Source organism: Macrotis lagotis, chromosome 3, assembly GCF_037893015.1.
Source record: "Macrotis lagotis isolate mMagLag1 chromosome 3, bilby.v1.9.chrom.fasta, whole genome shotgun sequence".
In the NCBI taxonomy this organism is placed as follows: Eukaryota; Metazoa; Chordata; class Mammalia; order Peramelemorphia; family Peramelidae; genus Macrotis; species Macrotis lagotis.
In genome coordinates, this window is record NC_133660.1 from 12,808,778 (window position 1) to 12,833,253 (window position 24,476).

General features: G+C 39.0%; 1 protein-coding gene across 1 annotated transcript in view; it reads right to left on the reverse strand.

The window, feature by feature from the left end:
- The window catches only part of HSD17B11 (hydroxysteroid 17-beta dehydrogenase 11), a 33,297-nt gene extending 21,622 nt beyond the window's left edge, over positions 1-11,675 (reverse strand). Inside the window, exons 1-3 of the mRNA XM_074228124.1 lie at positions 11,451-11,675; positions 7,391-7,498; positions 1,400-1,531 (exon numbers count right to left, since the gene is read on the reverse strand). Coding sequence (XP_074084225.1) covers positions 1,400-1,531; positions 7,391-7,498; positions 11,451-11,660 — 450 coding nt within the window. The 5' untranslated portion in view covers positions 11,661-11,675. The remainder of the gene's footprint in view (positions 1-1,399; positions 1,532-7,390; positions 7,499-11,450) is intronic.
- Between the last annotated feature and the right edge of the window lie 12,801 nt (positions 11,676-24,476).

The following is a 24,476-nucleotide window of genomic DNA, read 5'->3' on the forward strand; positions in this document are numbered from 1 at the left end:
AAGGAATGTGGGCCCTGATTCTCTGGATTCCCCACTCCTTTACAGCTAGGCAGTATCAGAGTCAGGAAGACCCGAATTGAAATCTGCCTCATATATTTTACTAGCTACATGCTCCTGAGCAAGTCATTTAACCTGTTTCAATTTCAATAACCTGTAAAATGGAGATAATAATAGCCCCTACCTCATGGGGTTATTGAGAGGATCAAATGAGATGACATCTGTAAAACCCTTAACACAGTGCCTGAGACATAGTGAGCTCTTTTTTTAAAAAAAAAAAAGTTTATTTCCTTTCTTTTTTTATGTCTGTCCTCCTTGTCCTTCCCCACCCCCAATCCCCTACCTTTATCTCTACTCTCTGTTTTTGGCCTCAGAGGAACCTGACAAGATGTAAAATGGGGTGAAGGACTCCCCATCTTCCCCCTGGTTTCTTAGGGGCAAACACTCCTCAGTAAAAGCACCATTGCTTTGGGAGCCACATCATCCACTGATCCCTAAGGAGTCAGCAAAGAAATGGCATCCCAGGGCTGCTAACCAAGGAAGAAAAGAGAAACAACACCCCAGGCTGCTAACCAAAGGAGAAAAGAGAGAAGAAAGAACTCCGCAGCTGGGAAGCGTGCATCATCACTCTGCCATAGGGCTTCTCTCAAACTGAGCCTGCTGATTTCTGGATTCTGTACACTAGGAAAGCCAATGACTTTTCTTTTTTGGAGGGAGTGGAACTAAAAAAGGGAGAGGATGATTCATAACAACCACTTTCACTGGACTACTTTAATAATTTTTTTAAAAAGCTACTTAAGACATAGCTAGTTTGAAAAAACCTCATCAGCTCCCACTCTCGTGGTCATTGGCCCAATGTATTGGTGACTGGGAAACTAAACAATAATTTAATCAAGCTGGGGCTGGGAAGTGGGGAGAAGCTACTTAAGGCTGAATGGCCAAAAGGCTGATAATATAGAAGGAAGTACATTAATTGGGGGCTCATGAATATTAACACCAAAAACAGCTATTCTCTAGAAAAGCTACCCCAGAACCGGAGAGCTCTGTGGGACCCACTCAATGAGAATGGTGGCTGAGATATGCACCTCAAAACATGTGCTATATCTGTATTAACTTATCTGAGTATGTGGTGGAGGAAAACCAGTAGAATGCAAACTCTTTGGGGATACAGACTTTATTCTTATTTTCATCTCTCCAATTCCTACAGAAATTTAGCATTAACTAGTTACCACACATTACCTGGAATTCTTTGAACTCCTAAAGTGGGACTAGATTTAACTGAATGGAAGCCCGATGGTTTGGTCCAGACTAGATTCTGTCCCTTCCTCCAGAATGCCCCTGTAAGTCTCACCTTCAGACAATTTCAAATGAAAAGATTTTTTAAAAAATAAAGCATACTTACCCAAAAGTGAGCCAGAACATTGACTTCAAATGTTTTTTCAATCTGAGGGTCCTGAGTGGCAAACAGATCTGATGTATAGACAACACCAGCATTATTCACTAAGATGCTCACATCTCCTACTTCTGCTTTCACCTTTTAAAATAAAGTAAATGAAAATGTTATTTATCAACTATTAAACATAGACTTTAGAGTGATTAGAAAAATAGTACCTCTGGAATATATTTTTCTTCTAGGTATAAAAAAATTATTAGGTTTATGAAACTAAACTTACTCTAACAAAATAAAAGATAGTTTCATAAACCTCAGTCTCTCCTCACCATTATTCTGCACTTTTTTAATGTGATAAGAGATATTTAGAGAAAGGATATGAGCCACAGCAATACCATAAACAAAAGGGTTACTGGGAAATTTTTTAAAGTACAAAATAGAAAGTTTAGGAGGAAACAGAGAAGTAAGGCTGTTCTGGTGTAATGTGAAAGGGGCAGCTAGGTGGCACAGTGGATAAAGCATCAGCCCTGGAGTCAGGAGGTTCTGAGTTTAAATCCTGTCTCAGATACTTACATTTTGCCTAGCTGTGTGACCTTGGGCAAATCATTTAACCCCACTGCCTTGAAAAAAAAACAGAAACAAAAAAAAATCAAGCTCTGTGAAATGGTGACTAATGGTTTCATATACAATCCTCCTTTTGTGTTTGGATGTGTATATGAAAAGACAAGTTTTATGATTTTAATTTGGAATAAAAATTATTTAGAAAATTAAGAGATCAAAAGATGTATACAGAAGACACAGGCAAGGCTGGGCAATAGAGAATGAATAAATAAATAGGGCACAATTTATAAGAATAAGTCCAGGAGCCCTATAGCTCACAATGAGCAAAAATGGTGAGGGAAATTGAGGGCAAAAAAAAGAGGGTTTGCTTTTTTTTTCTTTTTTATAGGAAAGAAGAAAGAAACAAGGAAGGAAATAGGAGACTTGGCTGGTTTCTTGGGGTGGCCAAGATAATGACAGCAGAGGACTTGGTTGTTTTTTTTGAAACTCCCCTACTTTCTTTCCCTCTTATGTATGATTTTCTCTCATCCAAATGTAAGCTACTTGAAGGCAGAGACCCTCTTTCTTTTCTATCCCCAGAACTTATCTGACACAGAGTAAGCACTGGAGATTTGTGGCTGCTGTTGACTTTCAATATGGAATAGTCACTGTCAAATCTGAAGTCCAGACAACAGCCCCTTACCTTAAATCCTCTTTTACCTCAAGATGAAGAGTACTTGATGGGGGTGAGTGACCGAGTGAAAATGCCTAAAACCCCATCCCTAGCGAGGGCTGGGTCACCCACCTAGCCTGCATTCTATCTAAAAAAAGGATTAAAAAATTGGTAGTTCAAGGTAATGCTGCAGATGCCTTTTACTAGTATTTTAGTAAAGCATTTGAGATACTTTAATATCTCATATTATGCTTGCAGAAAAGCTGGAGAGAGATGTGGACCAGATACAGACCAGTCATCAAGAGTTCTATGTTAACTTGGAAGGAGACTTTCAGTTGAGTGCTCCAAAAATTTATGCTTGGTTCCAATGTTGTTGTCTGTTAAAAAAAAATTAACTGTATGGGATACATACAAAATGTGCAGATGATACCAAGGTATCTGACCAGAGTCAAGACTTACAAGGGCCTCAAACAGGTTCAAACAACGCTGGGGGACAACATGAAATTTAATTCAGATATTATAAAGTCTCAAGCTTAGATTCAAAAACTCAACTTCTCAAGAGTGGACATGGCTAGAAAACAAATGATTCTGAGTTTTTTTGTGTTAAGTTCAGTCAAAAGAACAGACATTTATTAAGCACCTACTGTATTTCAGGTACAATGCTAGGCTGGAGAGGTTAAATTTGGTCTATGTGTCAAATTCATGGTTAAAAAAAAAAAGAAAAATCTTGAAAATTAAATGAGCAAAATACATCCAAGGGCTTTTGTAGCTAGCTGGCTGGGAGCAGGGACCACTAGACCCTCTAGATAGTTACCAGATCTACAAGCTTAAGATGAAGAGATCAGTAGATGTGAAAATACAAATCCTGCTATCTCCAGGAAAGGGAAGCAAAGCAACATCTAGGATCTGTAGTTATAGATCTCTGATGCACATGTCTCTGCAAACACCACAACTTCTGTGAGCATGGGGAGGGGATTCTTCTGTCACTTAATTCACCTTTGATTTACAGTTTGAACCATGAGTTTTTTAGTGAAGATGCATTTGTTCCTAAGCTATGGTTTTGAGGAGCGGTCGATCCAGAAAATCCATCAAGACACCAGGGCCTTGAAACTCCCCTACTTTCTTTCCCTCTTATGTATGATTTTCTCTCATCCAAATGTAAGCTACTTGAAGGCAGAGACCCTCTTTTTTTTCTATCCCCAGAACTTATCTGACACAGAGTAAGCACTGGAGATTTGTGGCTGCTGTTGACTTTCAATATGGAATAGTCACTGTCAAATCTGAAGTCCAGACAACAGCCCCTTACCTTAAATCCTCTTTTACCTCAAGATGAAGAGTACTTGATGGGGGCGAGTGACCGAGTGAAAATGCCTAAAACCCCATCCCTAGCGAGGGCTGGGTCACCCACCTAGCCTGCATTCTATCCGCCAGTGGACCATGAGGTCCTCCTGATATCACACTCTGCTTGATGTTGCCTCTGGAAGAGCCTAGAGGATCTACTGCCCCATGGCTGCTCACTCTCCCACCCGCATCCAGTACACACTCCCTGGCTACCAGCACTATCTCCCAGAAAGGACTGGCTTACTTTGGTATGGTGTCATCAGTGCTTGGGAGGCTGACACACAAGAGGCCTTTCATGGATGCTTTTCCATGCCTCCATGCACACAGAACCTTAAACTTGGAACAGTTTTCCACAGGTGTATGGGGGTGGGGTGGTAGCAAAGGGAGGAGGAAGCTGCAAATAGTATTCTGTACTAATTGCTTCCACATAATATATTTATATATATATATATAATATATATATATATATATATTATTAAGGTAAACAGTTATCATCATCATCATCATGATTATTGTATCTGTCCTATTTTAGGGTGATGTGGCATTTCTACTTAGATGATCTCATTTATAAGTCAGCCTTTAGGGAAAGTGAGAAGGAACAAGAAGGAAACACAAGAAAGGAGGAAAACTATTCTATGAAGAATAAATGAGGCAAAGGCAAAGATTACACTTGATGGAAGCAGTAGGATGGTTGGCTTGTGGACATGAAACAGTGACAGACAACGAATAAGAAAATGTTTAATAAAGGGAAAGGCTCAAAGACCTTACAACAGAGAGAAAATCAAATCGCTTTGAGATTTGGAGGAAGAGAAGGCAGCTGCACTTCAGTGACAGACATCAAGAACAAAATATGTGTGGGGGTAGGACAGGAAGCAGAGAAGAGGAAGAAGGAAGCAAACAGAACAATCGATGACAAGGATCTTAAGGGCATTCATGTATACTTCACAAAGAACTGGAGACATGGCATAGGTTTCCGGGGAGAAGGCATACCAATGAGAATAGCTGTGTGAGATTGGCCAAATATTAATTATAGACAGATGTTCAATCACAATACAAGTCATTTAGCCCTAGGCTCTTGATCATTTGTAGTTGTATCTACAGTTTCAGCTTTAACACTACAATAAATATTCACAATGAGCATAAACATAAATTAACATAATTATAGACCATAAACATAAATTAATATACTCTATTTTATGAAGTCATGTTTATATACAATATGAAGCATTTTAGAAATATATTCATCAAAAACATCTTGAAAAGTTGTGAGTACAAAGAAAAAAATACTCAACTTGCTGGAAAATTATCTTGATTCAGTGATTCATGTAAGAGGTTCTAATATCCATAAAGAAGTAAAAACTAGTGGAATTAATAAATAAGGGTTTGTCAACATTTCTATTATAAAAAAGAACTAAGAGCACGGCAGTGAGATGTGGTGGAAAGGAACATCATTTAATCTGTATCATGCATGGGGGCTCTCCCTTCACACCTGGCTCTGCCACGTTCTAACTGGTAACCTGCCTAACTGTGTAACCTTAGACGTTCACTCTTTCATCACTGGTTTTCTCATTTATAAAAATCAAATAACTCCATTAGACAATCTCAAAACTTCAGCCTTATTTGAACACTCCTTTATCCTAAACAATTTTGGTAAACAGTGTAAAACACTTAAAAACCATAAATAGGTCTGGGGGTCTTCCTCTCTCTGTCTCTTAACTCCCCCCTCCTCCCCAACTCTGTCTCTGTCTCTCTTTCTCAGAAGCAGAAATAGTTCCAATAAGAGATTTTAATAAACAAAGGAGACCAGTTCACACAAGTTATTGTACTTGATAATAGTCAAAGAAATGTGATCTTACATAATGAATTAGAATTTTTTCTCTACAGTTAGGAATTTAACTTATAAATATCTATCTATCTATCTACCTATCTATACACACCTATTTACATAGAGTGAAATTCTGTACAATGTGACTCATTATTGCACAGAAATGACTATTCTAAGTTAACTCTTATTTCCTTAAAATAGGACTAGCCACATTATAAGTTTGGTAACACATTCCTATCCTTTCTCTCCTGTACTACTATCATTAAAAAGGTTCTGAGATAGTCAGCATCATACAAGAGAAAAAGAACTGAACCTGCCACCAAAAGCCCTGCCCAGCCTCACTGGTTACCCTAAATCTGCCTTAGCCCGTATGTTGAGAATATTTTGCCAGGGGGTACCTGCTGCACATACTACAGTTCCTAAAGCCACAGGTGAGAGGTGGATGACAGGTAGACACCAAAGGTGGATGAGCAGCATGAAAAGAGCTGACATCAGAGATACTAGTCCTCCCTGAACACCCCTTCCACCCTGGCATGTGCATGATCTTCCACAAACCCTAACACTTCTGTGTTCTCTTAGTTTCTTCATTTGTAAGATGAGGTTGGGTGGGCTAAAATATTAAGTCCTTTACAACTTTTAAACTTTTTTGTTTTTTTTTTAGGTTTTTGCAAAGCAATGGGGTTAAGTGACTTGCCCAAGGTCACACAGCTAGGTAATTATTAAGTGTCGGACACTAGATTTGAACTCAGGTCCTCCTGACTCCAGGGCCGGTGCTCTATCCACTGCACCACCTAGCCGCCCCCCAACTTTTAAACTTTAAGATCTAAATACTTCTATAACACTCAATGGTGGCATGGGGCTGACATCTATTTTAGAGTTCTCTGCAGAGCTCCTGATGGACAGAGATCAGTTTGGAGAGAGTTTAGAGAAGGAGAAAGACAAGTAGAAAGAGAGGGACAAATGAGAGACAAAACTTGAAACTTTGAATGGACACACACCCGAGGGGACTCTATCCCTGAATTCTTGGTGCTTAAGCTCCAGTTGTTCTCCTCTTATATATCTGCCCTAATTTGTATAATTTTCCTACCTCTGCTAAATTTGTTTGATACCTTTTATTCTGATAAGGTAGAAGAACATTGTATTCCTAGACTACACTTACATAAACTGTAATAGAGATATAATTCAAGCCTCACTACCTTTATGGAGAGAGGAGAGTAAAAGATCACCCAACCAAAAATGAGCTAGATTTTGCCTGTTACTTTCCCATAATGGGAGGAGATACACTTGGGATACATCCATGGACATCCTCCAACTCCCCACCAATGTGGAAACAGAAATCTCCCTAGTAGACAAGGTAGTCTAGGTCCCAGGTCCAATATCTATGTCACAAATATGTGAGATGGAGGAGCGGCTAGGTGGTGCAGTGGATAGAGCACCGGCCCTGGAGTCAGGAGGACCTGAGTTCAAATCCGGCCTCAGACACTTAATAATTACCTAGCTGTGTGGCCTTGGGCAAGCCACTTAACCCCACTGCCTTGCAAAAACCTAAAAAAAAAACCCCAAAATAAATAAAAAACAAATATGTAAGATGGTCCATTCATCTATATTGCACTTGAATTATTACCTTCTTGGCATGATTGTAAATGTCTTCTTTGTTGCTGCAGTCTACAACATAGGCATGAGCTCTTGCACCCAATTTTCTGCATTCTGCAGCTGTCTCCTCAATGCCATGCTATAATCAAAGACAAAAAGGGGGAGTTAGAATTCAAATTACTACTATCTTGCATTCTGATGATTGGAAATTAAATAAACAATTTTGTTTAAATGAGTTTAGCAATCTAAACATTTTTAAAAGAAAAATAATATTTAAAAAATTTAATGTCATTCAGGATGTAAAATATGAAACCTCTCTAATTTAATCTAATCTAATCCCTACTCTAATCCTTTGCTCTAGATAGATGGGTGTTGGCTGTCTGTGGCTTAATCACATAGCAAAGAAATATATATTGCTTATAGCTATAAATCTTCTGTTTGGCATTTAAGGCCTTTCACAATCTGACTTTTGCTTCACTTTCCAGGTTGGCTGAATTATACTCCCCTCCATGGTTTATAACCCATTCAAATCCACCAGTTTATGGCTTCCCCTAGATTTAGTCCACCTCCCTTCTGGAATCTGCACAATCTGCTCTCATTTCCTTCCACGCCTTGGCTCCATGGAATCCACCAACCTAGCTCAGCTCAATTGCCATTTCCTATGTAGGGTCTTTTCTGATCCAATCAGTAGCTACCACTCTTCTCCCTCCAGATATGACCCCATCCCTCTACCTTTTTTTTTTTTTTTTTTTTTTACTAATTTACAGATAGGCATTTACTTATCTGTGTATTTGTTTACCAAGCCCCACCCTTTAGACTTGGACCTTCTGGAGGGAGGGACTATTTCTTTTTTAATCTTTGAATCCCCAAACTAGTACAAGTAACCTTTCACCTAGTAAGACATTTAATTAACACTAACTGAATTGAATTGAATTGTATGAGTTCAAAGACATGTTGTAAATTAAGTGTCCGGTAAGAAATAGAGAATGAATTGCTTAGAGGGAAAAAAGAATCAGGGTAAGAGTGAGGATAAAGGGAACTGAAATTGCTTAAGCTTTGCAAAACATTTTTTGAAATAATTTCTTTATAGTTGAAATTTCTTTAGAAATTCATTCAAAATGAGTTTTATGAAAACTTCTAGAAGTGGTTCTGCCAAAAAGGACATTGTAATGAACACTCTGCAAACCCACCCACTTTACTCTTTGTATTAGCCACAAACAATTTTTGGGTTCAATGACTGTGGGGAGCCACTGGAGGTGGCCAAACTTGTCACTACTGAAAAGTTGGTACTGGAATTAATGATTGTGCCCAAAATGTAGGATGAATAGTTGATTGTTAAACTATCTTGGCAGTATGCACTTCTACTTCAAACAACTGGTCTTTTTATCCACATTATTAGATTAAAAAAAAATTATTTGGGGGACATAGTACAGTGCTGAGTTTGGAATCAAAAGATCTGGTTTTGAACCCTGGCCCTTACACTTATGACCTGTAGGATTTGAGGCAAATCATCATTTTTCTGTGCCTCAGTTTCCTAATGTGTAAATTGAGGAGCTTGGGCTAGTTGACCCCTAAGACCTTTACAAGTTCTCCATCTCTGATCCTATGTTCCTAAAGCGATTTCACTGGCTTCAGAGCTGTGAGTAAACTCCGTACTAATCATTAAATCAGTCCGCAACACTTAACTAATATCTCGTTAGGCATTTCTCTAAGGACTAAGGACACAGGTAGTTTTCCAGCTGCTTAAGAGATTTTCTAACCTTGGTTCTTTTTAACCTACACAGTTCCACCCCTTTCCCTCTGGTAACAACTCTTAAATAACTCAAAAATATTATGAGACATTTTTTTGAATAGAAGAACTCTGTTAGCAAACAATAATAGTCTCAGGATGTAATAGTGTTAGATTCAGAATAAAATCATGATCTGAAAAAAAATCTTTAAGAATCAGCCCTGTGCGGTAGTTAGGTGACATAGGGATAGAGTACCAGTCCTGGAATCAGGAGGCCTTGTGTTCAAATCCAACCTCAGACACTTAATAATTACCTAGCTATGTGATCTTGGGCAAGTCACTTAACCCCATTGCCTTGTGAAAACTAAAAAAAAAAATCAGCCCTGTGATACATGAAACTATTAGTGGAACATATTCAAATAAAGACTTTTAAAAATATTTTACAAGAGTTCCCTAAAGTTTTGTTTAAAATTTTCCACTATTGCAAAAAGTTTGGGAACTATCATTTTAGACTAGATTATTTAGAGAGCAAAACGTGACTAGTTTTTCCTTAGTGAAAGCATCAGTTTCAGAAATCATTTTATGGGACTGTTATTTCCTCTCAACAGTTTTTACAAATTATTTATAGGAAAGTTTACATTTAAGCAATTTTTATAACTTCTCTTTTTTTTAAAAGTAACAATCTAAGGTTGAGGGCAGTTTATATTTAGGTCAACAGTCGTTTTTGAAAAGATGTTAGTCAATATCCAGTTTTTTTTAAATAGTGAAACTATAATTTTATTTAAATGAATTTAATGAGTGAATATTGATCTGGCTGATGGTAATAACCATCATAGGGCTTCTGACAGGACAATGAAGTTATAGTCAGAGGGGGCTTGAACCCCAGTAGGGCCTCCTTATCACTTAAATGTACCTGAAGTTACCCTTTTTGTAAAGGGTGAGTTGGATTGGATGACAGGTCAGTTCTTGGGCAGTTCATTATAGTAGGTCACTAACCTCTCCCTAGGCTTATTTTCACAACTTCATAGCTATATAAGTAAAACAAGTCCAACTACATATTCCCTAAGATGAATGCATTCTGACTGGTTTGGATCATTGCCCTGTCTCACTTTAAAGTGGTCATGAACACACTGACCCCAACACAGAGCCCACAAAGACGAGTAATGTCCCAAGTCTTAATAGGAATCCCTTGGTGTGCTTAAACAGTCACCTGAAAGTAGGGATCAATCCCAACTCCCTGGCCCCATGGGAAGCAACACCCTTACCCACAAACAGTTATTTATTCCTTCTCATAGTCCAAGTATTTAACAAAAAGGCAAGGAGAAATCTGAAAGAAGGGCAGCCTTAAGACTTTCTCTGTCTGCTTGGAGGCACCATCTTGAAAGGCTATTTTATTTTTATTAGGATTCACAAACTGAGATTTATTGAAAGATATTCCTTTGTAGTTTATAGGACTCCAAAGGCAAAGAAGGGCAGCCTTAGACTTTGTTTGGGGGCATCCCCTTGAAAGGCTATTTTGTTTTTATCAGTCATCACAAAGAGATTTATTCAAAAGATTATTGTTTACGGAATTCCCGTGGTTTCATCAGGATTCCTAAATGCCCGCCCGGAGACCGGAAGGGCCCCTGCCAAGGTCACCCAAGCATCAAAGAAGCGGGTTCTCCCACTCCCAAGGCAGCACCTGGCAAGTTCAAAGCGGGCGCCGGCTCATGTTCGCTTGTGTTCCAGCGAGGCTGGCAGCAGTGTACCCGGGATGCTCCGGAGCCCAGGCCTGAGCCGGGCAGGGGCTGGGGGGGGTCTCCCGACAGGTTGTGTCATACCGTTACGTGACGCTGGGCCCCGGGGAGGGGCCCCGGGGGAGGGCCCCGGGGGAGGGCGCCGCTGCACTGCGTCATCCGAGCCCGGCTGCTCTCCGGCAGGGAGGGGAGGGGGCGGCTGCGTCCCGCCGGGCGGCTTGTCCGCTAGGGAAGCGGAGCGGCCGCGGGCTGTGGCCCTCCCGCGGGGTTCTGGCCCTTCCGCCGGGGGTCTGGCCCTCCCGCGGGGTTCTGGCCCTTCCGCGGGGTCTGGCCCTTCTGCGGGGGGGGGGGGGGGTCTGGCCCTCCCGCGGGCTTCTGGCCCTCCCGCGGGGGCTCCGGCCCTCCCGCCGGGGCTCCGGCCCTCCCGCGGGGCTCCGGCCCTCCCGCGGGGCTCCGGCCCTCCCGCGGGGCGCGGTGAGGGATGCGCCTGTCACGCGGCTCCCTCGTGCACACGCTCAGGCCGCGGGCCGGGCCTGCCACGGCCGTCACGTGCCGCCCCGTCTGGGCGCGCGGAGGAGTCGCGCGGCGGGCGGCCCGTCACGTGCCCCCCCCCCCCCCCGCGCTACCTTGTTGATGTCCCACAGCACCAGCTTGCTCCGCAGCCGAGCGAACTCGTAGGCGGTGAGGCGGCCCAGGCCGTGGGCCGCGCCCGTGACCAGCACCACCTCGCCGCTCACCGCCTTCCTCCTCCTGGGCACGAGCAGCCGCAGCAGCGCCTCGAGCGCGGACCAGAGCAGCAGCGGCGGCAGCAGCAGCAGCTCCAGCGCCACGTGCATGGCGGCGCGGCTCCCGGGGGCGCCCGGTCCTCGGGCCGCCGCCCCCGGCGCCTCTTAAAGGCCGGCGCCGCCCGGCAGCCAATCACCCGCGGGCGCCGCTGCGCGCGAGAGCCGGGGCAGGCCCTCGGGCCGCCCGCCCCGCCCGCCCCGCCTCGAGGCCCAAGGCTTTTCTTTTTAAGGAAAGAAAGGAGGCGAAACCGCCTAAAACCTTTTCTCCGAATGAGTTAATTTGGGGACGGAAGGGCCCCCCCCGGGCGGGGGGCGAGGGGAAGGCCCCGCGCCTCTGAGGAGGGGCGCCAGGAGGGGGCGAGCGGGGCCGAGCCCTCACGGGAGCGCGCAACAGCGGCGCAGAGGCGCGGCCAAAGCCGGCCCGGGGCCCCGGGCTGAGCTGCCCCGCTACTGATGCCCCGGGCCCCGCGCCAGGCCCGGAGGGTGCTGCCAGGACGAATGCCAGGCCGCCCCGCAGCCGGCACGGCTTCGGCTACTCGCCATGAAGAGCCGCTGGCCGGATCCTCCCAATAACTTTGTTTTTTAGGCTTTTGCAAGACAATGGGGTGCCAAGGCCGCACGACCAGGTAATTAGTGTCCGAAGCCGGATTTCACCCATAACGTTTTTAAGGAAAATTTTTATTTACTTTGAATTTTACAATTCCCCCCCACACACAAAAGACAGCCTTCCGGTCTTTACACTCCCAATAACTTTTGAGGCGATACTATTATTATTCTGAGAAACTGAGGCAAGCCAGGGTTGGATCGCACCCCCAAGGTCGCACACTGACTCCTAACCTGAACTCGGGTGACCATGGACTGTCTCCACTGTGCCACCTAGCTACTTGACATAACTCAGCAGAATATCAGGCTTCATCTGGAGAAACAAAAGATCCAGAATATCAAGTGAATTAAGAAAACCAAGGGAAAGAGTAAAGATTTCATCACAAAACAGCAGTCATCAAAGCCATCAGGGACTGGTGAAAACAAAGAGAAAAAGAGCAAGGACGGATTTGACAAAAGAGAATCCAAAATAAGGGATCACAGTAACTCAATGTCAAGCCAAAAAATGATATAAATTGGGAAAGAACTTATTTGATAACTCCTCACTATGGGAAGCACAATAGGAGAAATTAGGTTTAAAGCAGGCAGAAGGTGCAGTGGATAGAGCATGGACCCTGCAGTTAGGAAGTCCTTCAGTCACTAGCCGTGTGACCCTAGACAAAGCATGACCCCAATGGCCTCAAAAAGAAATTAGATTTAGAGCAAACCTTGCTCCATAATCTACAACAAATTTTAAATAGACCTACAACTCTAGTTTTAAAGACTATACTACAAAAAAAATTGTAGCAGTTCATACCTTTAAGGAGGCTATAGGGTCTAATCAAGGGACAGAGGCAATGACAATATCTTTTGACATATGAATGGCTCCAAAAAAAAAAGAGTTATAAGAGTATTCTCCCACATGCTTGGCCAAAGGGGGGAAGTTTTCTGGTATGTTGAACGTATTTTCAAACTTTTAATTTATTATATCAGTTTTGCTGGGTTTTTTTGCAACTAAGTGACTTGCCCAAGGTCATACAGCTACATAATAATTAAATGTCTGAGGCTGAATTTGAACTCAGGTCCTCCTGACTCCAGGGTCAGTACCCTATCCACTGTGCCACCTAGCTGCCCCTCTTATTTTCTTTAAACATTTGTGTCTTCATATAGAGTGACTCTTTTGAGAGGAGAATGTCAGAATATGGGGTGAAAAGGGATAGAAAGAGGATTGTTGATAAAAGATATCAATATAAATATGAAGACAATCAATGTTTTTTTTTTGTTTTCTTCCTTATAATTTGAAATCCCCAAAGTCCCTGAGGGCAGGCACCATGTTTTTGCCTGTTTTGTATCCCTACTGAGCAACTAGGTGATGAAGGGATAGAATATTGGTCCTGAAGATTGGTCAAATCTGGCATTTATCATCTGTGTGATCCTGGGCAAGTCACTTCAATCCACTTGCCTCAGTTTCTTACCTGTAAAATGAGCTGAAGGAGGAAATTGGCAAACCACTTCTGCCAAGAAAACCTTAAAAGGAGTCCTGAAGAGTTAGACAGAAAGACTCAACAACAGCAAAAAGTATTGCTAGTAATCATCACAGATCAGCCTAAAGTAAGTCCTTTGCTAAAGATAAAAGATGATGATTGGTATAATAAGGCAATTGAAATATTTTTTGCAAGAAGTAGTAATAAGGGTTTGATTACAGTTCTCAAAACTAGAATTGAGAAGTTAATAAGTCAATGTTTTAAGCACTATGCAAAATGATGGAAATACAAACATAAGAAGAAAGACAATCCCTTCCCTCCAGGAGTTTTCGGTCTAATGGGAATTCAACACAAAAGGAAACTGCAAAAGAGGAAAGGAGACAAAGGAATCAATTTGGACTTGACAAAAATCCTAGGTATAGCTTGGAAAGGAATGAGTCATGGCTTAAAATGATAAATAATATATACTTAAAACCAAGACCCACCATTATATATAATGAAGAAAAATACTAGTGACCTTTCCAATCCAATGAGGGTAAAACACTGATATTTATTTATTACCACCAGGACTATTTGATATAGTGATAGAAGTGCTGGCAATAGTATCAAGACAAGAAAAAGAAGAGAATAATTTGTGAAAAGAGGAAACAGAACTATTGCTTTTTGTGGTTAGGTAATGCTCCTGCAATAAACATGGCAATTTATAAAATTTAATTGATGAGGGGCAGCTAGGTCGTGCAGTAGATAGAGCACCAGCCCTGGAGTCAGGAGGACCTGAGTTCAAATCCAGCCTGAGACACTTAATAATTACCTAGCTGTGTAGTCTTGGGCAAGCCACTTAATCCCATTGCCTTGCAAGAACCTAAAAGAAAAAAAAAGTTAATTGATGATTTAGTGCCACACCAATCAAACCACTAAATGGTTAAATGTTAATATCAAAGGGTTAAAAATGTTAATATCATTCATCTTGAAGAACAAAAAAATCAGGAATCTCAATAAATAGAATAATATAAGTCATAATGAAAAGAAATGGTAAGGAAAGTACTTAGCAATATCAGATCTCCCACAATACTATACAACAGTAAACATTAAAGCTATTTATTATTAGTTAAAAATAGAAAATTTAGTCAGTAGACAGATTAGGAATATAAGATTGGGGAAGATTAAAAAATTATATTCCCTCATGTAGATACCCTTACACTAACTGGTTTTTGTCTGAAGCGAGGCTGTATATGTTCTTCCAAAAGTCAAGGTTTTTTATTTGAATAGTCTCACTTGTCAGAAGATGGGGATCTGAAAAGCTACTTTGGCTTGTCCCACAATGGAAAGGAGTGGATTTCAACTTAAAATGGGATTGGATTTCAGACCCAACTATTAAGAAGTATGTCCAGAAGGACATGCCATGAGGTATGGTTTCTCTTAAATTCAGAATCTTTGTGCCTTATCAATTATGCCAAAAGCTCCACAAATGTGAATCTTCCCCTTCAGGATGTTAGTACACCTAGTGACCATTGTAGAGATCAACAGTTCCCCCCATTTTGGTCAAAGTGATGCAAGTGTCACTTGCAGACCACTGAGGGAAGGGGTGGGGATGTGAAGGGAATAATGGAGGAAAATGGTAGTTTGAAGCAAAACACTACCAAATCTAGGGTTGCCAAGAGATATGGTCAAGGAGTTATAAGGAGAGACTCATGTTAGAGGGAAAAGGCAAAGAAGGAGGCAGATCCTTTTGATAAGTGGACCTTATAAATAGAAGGCCCAAATGGAAACGGGCAGCAAAGCAAATTCAGATCTGTTTTTCTGGAAATATTAGATAAGGTCTTGTTGTTCAGGTGAGGTCTAAGAGAAGGTCTTTTCCAAGTCTGGTCAATGAAAAGACTTTTCTTCTCTGCTATAGAATGTCTTAACACAAATTTTCAAGTCAAATTTTATAAAATGAAATTTGGAACATTTTTAGACCAGGAAAGTTGACCAATTATGTTGATCTATATAGAAAACATACAAACAGAAAATTAGAACCCATTTTTTAATAGTTGGCTTTATTCATTCCCCCATTTGGTGGGTGAGATTCCACTAAGATATTATCAGCTTTTATAAGAAGATGAACTCTAATACAAAAGTGAATTCATTAAAAAATTGTCAGATTAATTTCACTTGTAACAAAAAATAATAAAACATTTTCAGCTTCTAGCCATGAAATGGATCTCTCTTTAAGATAGACCAGAGGTCTTTCTTCTTCTAATACAACTAGTTTTGCTAATATTCCTTTTCTTAAGACAGAACTGAGACAGGGTATTTACTAAACAATAGAATTATATACTTGTGTCACAAATCTTTATCATTCACCTAATCATTCCTGTAGCATTGTGAGAAATTAAAGGATCTTAACTAACATGGGAATATGTAGCTGGTAACAGATGCCAAAGCTAATTCTTTAGAATCCAGATGGTCTCAACCAGGGTGGTATCAGACTTTGCAAAGGGAAAAGGGAGGGGGTTGAGGCAGAGGTGGCACCAGAGAGTGGGGGGGGGGCGGGGAGGGGGACAACAGCGTTCAAGGCAGTGGAGAGTTGGGGGGAGTGTGGTGAAGAGAAGCTGAGATAATATAATGGGAAAAAGGAAAAAACAGGAACTTCTACAAAGAAAGGAGATTACAAATTAGACAACTATAGTTTTAATTCCTTTTTTGCATTAATCCAATTAAAACCAGTCATTGAAAAAGTTAGGGCCATTTTGTAGTTGTACCAGCACTGATAATATTGATCTTAGATCTATGCCCAATTTATATTTTTTAGGGTACCCTCTAAGAAGAACTTCTAAGGGTCTTCGTCCCCAGAACAAGCTTAGAAAAATAGGAACCTGGCCAAAACAGTCATTGGTTTGAGGTTAGAATAAGGAATTGGGGTGGTAGGACAGACAGATGCCCCCCTCTTAAAACTGTGATTTCAAGTAAAATAACCTGGGAGTACCCATCAGATATTGTCGAAGAGGGACTTTGATACCCCCAAACTCTAGTCAATTCCTGAGTCATGGTACCAAAATGAGGAGGGGACTTCCTGACCCAAAAGGGACAAATGTTAACCTCCAGGATTTGGTTTTAAGAAAGAGCAAAACAAAGGTTAACAAACACATTTATTAATATTTCTCTAAACTTCCTGATTATGCAGAAGTTTGTGCAGGGTCTGACTAGAGAGCCAAACCCCCAAGGATATAACTTAGAAAGGTTCTGTTTTGTTTTTTTTTAATATAGTCTCATTTATCAGAAGGTGGTTTCTGAAATGCTACTTCTGGCTTGTCCATCAAAGGAGTGACCTGCAAGTTAGAATGGGACTGGATATCGGACACACCTGTGAAGAGACATGTCCAAGATGACATGCAGGTGGGATGGTTCCTCCCAAAGAGATGGCTTCTCCCAAACCCAGGATCTTTGTGCTTTATCAGTTGTGCCAAGACCTCCACAAATGTGTATCTTCTTCAAGATGCTGGCATACCCAGTAACTTTTGTAGAGGTCAACATAAGACAAGATGAATTTGAAGAATATAGTGAAACATAAGCAGACACATGATTTAATACAAAGTAAATTAAACAGAACTGGGTGAACAACATATACAACGTAAATGAAAAGAAAAACAGCATCATTAAAACTAGATGTTATTGAGTGTAATGTATCATTACACCAAACTCTTTGGGTGTGTCCAAGACAATATTGAGTTCAGATAAGAATGATGCCCCCTCTCCCCGTTTTCCAGTTTGCAAATTTATCTCTTACACCTGAATTATGATAAACAGGAAATTCATCATCTTTTTCCTTATTTCATATATTTTCCTTCCCCTCTCTTAAAGTTATCAACACAGAAAACAAAAAAAAACAAAAAACCTCTTCCAATTCCTCTAACTTAATTCTTTCCATGAGCCTTGACTGTGAGATAGCTGGTGTAATAGAACTGAGTGATGACTTTGGAATCAGGAAGCCTAGGGTTTGAATCTTGTCTCAGTGATTTTTCTGGTCACAACACTGAGAGGCAACATGCTATTATAAACTTAGGTTCAGGAAGACTTATATTACTTGTGACTTGCAGGGACCTGGGAAAGTTATTTCTCTGTTTTCTGTGATTGAATTTGATATCCTTCAGGATTCCTTTCAACTTTAAATTTATAATCTTATGATCCTTGAAGACATTAGCAATATGAAAGAACACTTATTCCTTCTCATAATATTTGAATGTAAGTGCATCATCATTGTTTAGCCCCTTCCTATTGTCCAACTTTGTGTAATTTACCTTTTTAAGTTTCTCTTCACTCCTACATAGTTTATATTTCACATTTTCTACTCAGGACTAGTGTTTCATCAAGAATATCTGAACGTCTTTTATTCCAATAAATAAATTAAATCCAGGTGTTTTCTCTTACAGGATTATGTTTAGTTGTGTAGGGTATATTAATCCATGAGCCTTTATCCTTTGCCTTTAGAAAAGTTGTATTACAAGATTTTTCTTTCCATTATAGTATTTGCCTCAAAGGCTTTTTGTGATCCTAATTGGTTTCTTGGTACTTTAACGTTATTTGTTGCAGGACCTTTTTTTTGACCAAGAAATTCAAGATATGAATTGTATTATTTGTGAGATTTTTAATTTTGGATTTCTTTCAGAAAGCAATTGGTCAATTTCCCCCCTATTTTTATTTTTTTTCTCTCGTTCTAATAAACCATGAATTTCTAATTTAAAAAAAAATTGTATTCAGGCTTCTTTTTTTGGTCATGATTTTCAGGAAATTCTATGATATTTGAATTAAAATATTTTCTAGGTCAAATGTTTTTGATAGATAATTTCTTTTCATTTTTCAATCTATTAATTTTATTTTACTATTTTTTGTTGTCTCATGGAGTCATTGTGTTTTGTCCATTCTAATTCAAAAGTGATCTGTTACTTGGATAAGGTTCTATATCTTATATTAAGCTCTTTATCCTCTTTTCAATTCTTTCCATCAGAGTCCTTGATTTTTTTCCAGGGACTTTTGAAGTCCTTCACCATACTTTTTCTTCTGAGGTGATACTTGTAGTTTTTATGGAGTTTACTTTTTTTTAAGGATTGTATTGACTCTTGTCCTGTAATATTTCTTCATTGTGTTCAGTGTCTTGTTTTGTTTACTCATATCTTCAGATTCAGTTCCTAATTTGTGCCAGAAATTTTGTGCCAGAAATTTTGTGCCAGAACCAGGTTCTGTCTCCTTTCTCAGGTTTGGTAAGGCTCTATTTAAATTTGATCTCAATTTTCTGGGTTCTGACACTGGCTTCCATCTCCACTCCCATGTCTGTGCAAAAGGCAATAGAAATTTCATTGTCTCCAATTCAGTCATTGGTTCCTTGCCATTTTGGGCTACTACTATAGGCTTCTAGACCCTAACAGTCATCCTTGATAAGTATTGGACAAAACTTGTTTGCCTGTGCTTGTGGTGATTTTTGCAGTGGAAACTTCTTCCAACTCCCATAGCATCTGGATTTTTTTTTTTGGTGCGGGCTTGGGCTGGGTGAAGGAGTTAATTGATCTTTCTCTTTGTATTAATAGGTAAGTACTCATCTGGTACCTTTTAGAGATAATAGTGATAATGCTACTGATGCTATCTAGCATTTATATAGAACTTTAAGGTTTGCAAAACACTACAAACATCTCATTTTATCTAAGTAAAATATTATTATAATCCCCATTTTAATATGAGGAAACCGAAGCAGATAAATGTTAAGTGAAACTTGTTCAGAGTTCTTTCTGACTCCAGATCCAATGTACTATCCACAATTCAACCTAGCCAGAGTGGGAGAAATGGGATATTCAATGACTTTTCATGTGCCCCTTTTAACCACAATCATCCTCTAATTTGATAACCAAAAAATTTGTAGATTGGGCAGGAAGAGGCCCCTGTATGTCTTGGTTGGTGGGTGACCTTGAGAGCTTCAAACAAACATGGTGACAGTAAGTGGCTTTAGGGCACCTAAAAGGTACCCAGTATCTGAGTAAACATACCCATGTTTGTCTTGGTCTCTGCTGTACTAGGGATATAGGACATCTATCGGTTTAACAGCTTCTATTTAAATTTGCAGTTTTGCATTGGATTACTGAGAGGGCTTTGTGTACATTGTTCTTTAACCTGCTGCCAGCTATCTGTACCTGGTTTTGGGCTTCAGTCCCTCACATTACATTATTGGGATTTTGGACAGGGGTTATTGATTATATCTGTGAAGCTAGACTGATGAAAGGAGCCTAATAAGTCTCTTGGTGTTCTCAGATATGACACTGGCAACCTTTGATTATTTCAATTATGGTGATAGACATTTGCAAAACTATTGCTGTTCCATGAAACCTCTGGCCTTCCTGCTATCTGCTAGGGAAAATAAATGATTATTTGGTCTTTGTGAAGCAATGATATGAGAAGAAAGTGGTCTTATGATGAAACCTTCCCTGTTCTCTAGTCAGGCACATATACTTTTTCTGACATTTGGTATTTATAAAGAATGTAATCCAAGAAGGATTAGATTCAGAAATTTTTGAGAACATTAGATTAAGTTCAATGTTTTGATGAGTGACACAGTTTTCTCTCAGGAACTTAAAAGATTGATAACTCATTTAACCCTTACTAAATGATCTGATTTTATTTATTGCTCTCTTCAGAAACCAGTTAGGTAACTAGTGTTCTTTTGTGCCTGGGGTTTTCTAGAAGTTCTGTTCATTTTATAATAGTTCTTCTTTTGAGGATGGTGGGCATAAGGAAATGGTTTTCTAATTCTTATTATAAATGATCTCTAAGGATTCTTCCTATTGTAACATAGAACATTCGATTCCATCTATGACTCATAAACAACAGAAGTTTTTTTTTAATTGGAATAAGATAAGGACTAAAACATAATTAGGTTAAAGGTTGAAGATAGTATAAATTTCATTCAAGTACTTAATTCCTTATTATACTTTAGCTACGAAGCTTTATATATTCAGGAAAGAATGGAAGAAATTGAAAAATGGAAATGACTTGCAAATAAAATAGCACAAATGCTGGTTTGTTTTCATGACCATATATTTTCTTTATTTCCATTCTGAATTTGACAAATGAGGTACAGATCTTTAAAGTATAATTTTTACTAGGAACTAGTCCCATAGTTGATTTTTTAAAATTTTGAAAGCAAGTAAAGCTCCTTTTTTATAAGAAAAAATAATGAACAAACTACTCATTGCCCAATTCATGGTAGGTGGTGATGACCTATTTAAAAAGAACACCATGCAACTGAAAGTACTTCAACAAACATTTATTCTGTTAACAATTTAAGATAAAGGTATTTGGCTTATTTTTTCTTCCTGTAAGATTTTTATGGAAGAGGTTTTTCCTGTATGAAAAATCCAGGTATACTTTGGGAACCCCTAACTTTTTTGGCTATTGTCTCTACTCTAGTGGAACCTGGGAACTTCAGTATCTGGCACTTCCCCAAAGACCCACCAGTGTCTCTCCATTTCAAGCCCTTTAGCCTTTAAGGTCTCAATATAGAGAAGAAATTATGAATTCATGAAAAATCAAGAAATTGCACCTCTGTTGTCACTCTTCCCATTAGGGTCATAAAAGTCCTCCTGATTTATATATTTTATCATTTGTTGTTCTTTTGTTTTTGAAGAGGGTGATGTCTTGACTTGCAAGTGAATTGGATTTAAATGAGGCAGAGTTGTTTTAATACTACTATACATTGTTTATATTATGATCATGTTATAAGTTTTCTTCTGATATTTTCTTTGCTCTTTTTAAAGTCATACAAATCTTTGCATATTTCTCTGATTTCCTCATTTTAGTAATTTTTTTAGGTTTTTTTTTTTTTTTTGCAAGGCAAATGGGGTTAAGTAGCTTGCCCAAGGCCACACAGCTAGGTAATTATTAAGTGTCTGAGACCGGATTTGAACCCAGGTACTCCTGACTCCAAGGCCGGTGCTTTATCTGCTACACCACCTAGCCGCCCCCATTTTAGTAATTTCTTACAATAAAATAATATTCTATAATGCAAGTTCATTTCTCAATTTAAAGAAACCAATTTTGTTGTTATTGTTTTGCCTTCAAAAGGTGCTTCTATGTATATTTTGTTATATATATATATATATGGTAATTTTCTGTCTTTCTTTGACCACCTTAGGGTAAATTCCCAGTAAGAAGACCACTAGATCAATGAGTATAACTAGTTTATTGACTTTTCTCACCTAATTCTAATTTTTTCTCACTGGTTCTCTTAGCATCATCTTTGCTAATTTGATATGCTTGAAGTAAAATTTCAAAGTGAAGTTTTATTAATGATTTTTATTTTATTAATTTTATTAATTTTTATTTTTAAAATAGTTAAAATCCAATTAATTATTTTATTATTAATTATTTTAAATTTTTATGACTAGTGAACTAATTTTTATTATTTTGACCTTAACAATAACAAACAAATATGAATATTTCATACAGCATCATAGATTTAGAGCTGGGAGGGACTATTGGATCCAATTCATCCATTTTACAGATGAAGAAACTGAGTTTGAGATAAGTGCCTGGCTTTATACAAAGAACAGAAAGAGAATTGCATGTTAGCATGAATCTCCATTATTTATAAACATGTATATTAAATTCAGCACAGTATTTCCAACACTGTGCTATATTTCTCAACTTCTGAACTTTATCTTTCATGTGCCTTTTAAAACATTTCATTAATTTCCTTATCTTTATATTCTATACTTTTTTTTTATCATTTTGATCACTACCCTGGCTCTTGCAATTTTTCAGCCTGCTTCCTCTGAAAGCTCTCCCCTATAAGTATGGTCAAGCAAAACTAACCAACACATCAGTCATATCTGAAAGTACACATCTCATTCTATAAGTCTAGTCCAACAACTCCTCAACAGGAGGCTGCTGGAGTTATGTTTGGTGATGGCATTGATCATAGTTTTTCAGTCTGTCAAATTTTAGTGTCTGTATAAATCATTCTCCCAATTCTGCCCATTTCACTATACACCACCTCAAATAACTCATTCCAGTTTTCTCTGAATCAATTCTTTCATCATTTTTTAAAATGGAAGCAATATTTCATTATATTCTTGGAATGCGTTAAGCCATCCCCAACTGATGAACACCAAATATTTTTTTTTTAGGTTTTTGGAAGGCAAATGGGGTTAGGTGGCTTGCCCAAGGCCACACAAGTAGGTAATTATTAAGTGTCTGAGGCCGGATTGGAACTCAGTTACTCCTCCTGACTCCAGGGCCACTGCTCTATCCACTGCGCTACCTAGCCACCCCTATTCCAAATTTTTTTTTAAGATTTTTCAAGGCAATGGGGTTAAGTGGCTTGCCCAAGGCCACACAAGTAGGTAATTATTAAGTGTCTGAGGCTGGATTTGAACTCAGGTACTCCTGATTCCAAGGCCAGTGCTCTATCCACTGCGCCACCTAGCCGCCCCTTATTCCAAATATTTTTATACACATGGTCCCCTTTTCTCCTTGTTTGATCACTTTGGGATATAACAGGACCTTTTCTAGGTCAAAAATATACAGAATTAACTGGCTTATGGGATACAATTCCAAACTGCTTTTCAAAATGAGTGGATCAATAGTGGATCAATATCTATCCTCTTGGAGCTCCCAAAACAATTATTTTCCTTTTTGTCATGCTATATCCTGCTTGGTGTGAGGTAGAGTCCTTGTCTTCATTTGCATTCTTTATTTATTAGTGATCTGGAGCATTTTTCATATGGCTATCAATAGCTTGTATTTTTCCTTGTATTTTTAATTTTGATTATTTTTTTTTAGTGAATGGGTTTTATTGTATCAATTACCTTTTGTATCAATATCTCTTGGATAGAGGATCTCTATTAGAAAAACTTTACACAAAACTTCCCTCCCTCCCTCATTCATTGTTTTTCTTTATATTCTATTGTAAAGGGAGACAAGATGAAAAGTATTATCCCACCCAGGGATAATTTTAATAAACCTTATTGCTGCTCAAAAGGAGAGGAGGAGACCACTGCTAGCAAGTATAGTCTCATAGTTCAGCCTCCACATCTGCAATGGGCAATATACAGTGCACTGTATGCATGTTTCAGTCAAAGTTCAGAGACCTTTATCATGTTAAAGAAACAATATCATTGATATCAATGGAAGACTGCTTATCTATATAATGGGAGAGTAAGATGAAGTTATAGTGTATTCTATAATATAATATAATATTCTATAATAAGAAGGAGGAATGAGGAGTAGGGAAGTAGGAATAAAGAAAGTTAACCCAATACCATTCTCAGGAAGAGGCTGAAAGGGGGCGGGGGTCTCTACTGTTTTTCATGAGTCAGCAAGGTCTCTCTCCCATTATCTATTTGTAAGTTACACCATTATTCCATATCACTGTTGATGACTTGAAATTTTTCTTTTAGAAATTATTTGACCACTATCATTTGGGGATACCTTAATCTTATAAATTTGTGTCAAGCGTCTAGTGTATGTTGGGTATGAGACTTTTTATTGAATATGTAAAAAAGTTTTTTTTTCCTCACTTGATAATTTCCATTCTTACTCTCTCATTTATTTGGTAAAAACTTTAAAATTCTTATATAAAAGTCTACTTCTTAGTCTACTATATTTCCACCTTTCCTATTTTGAGTCTTATATTTAAATGGCTGGATCAAAATAAGAAGGATTTTCAGCTAGTGAGGAATGAACCTCACTGAATCTAAATTGGGAGTAGACTTTCTCAGTAACAAGAAAATAGTTCTAGGAATATTGTTCCAACACAATCTACCTGTTACACTTA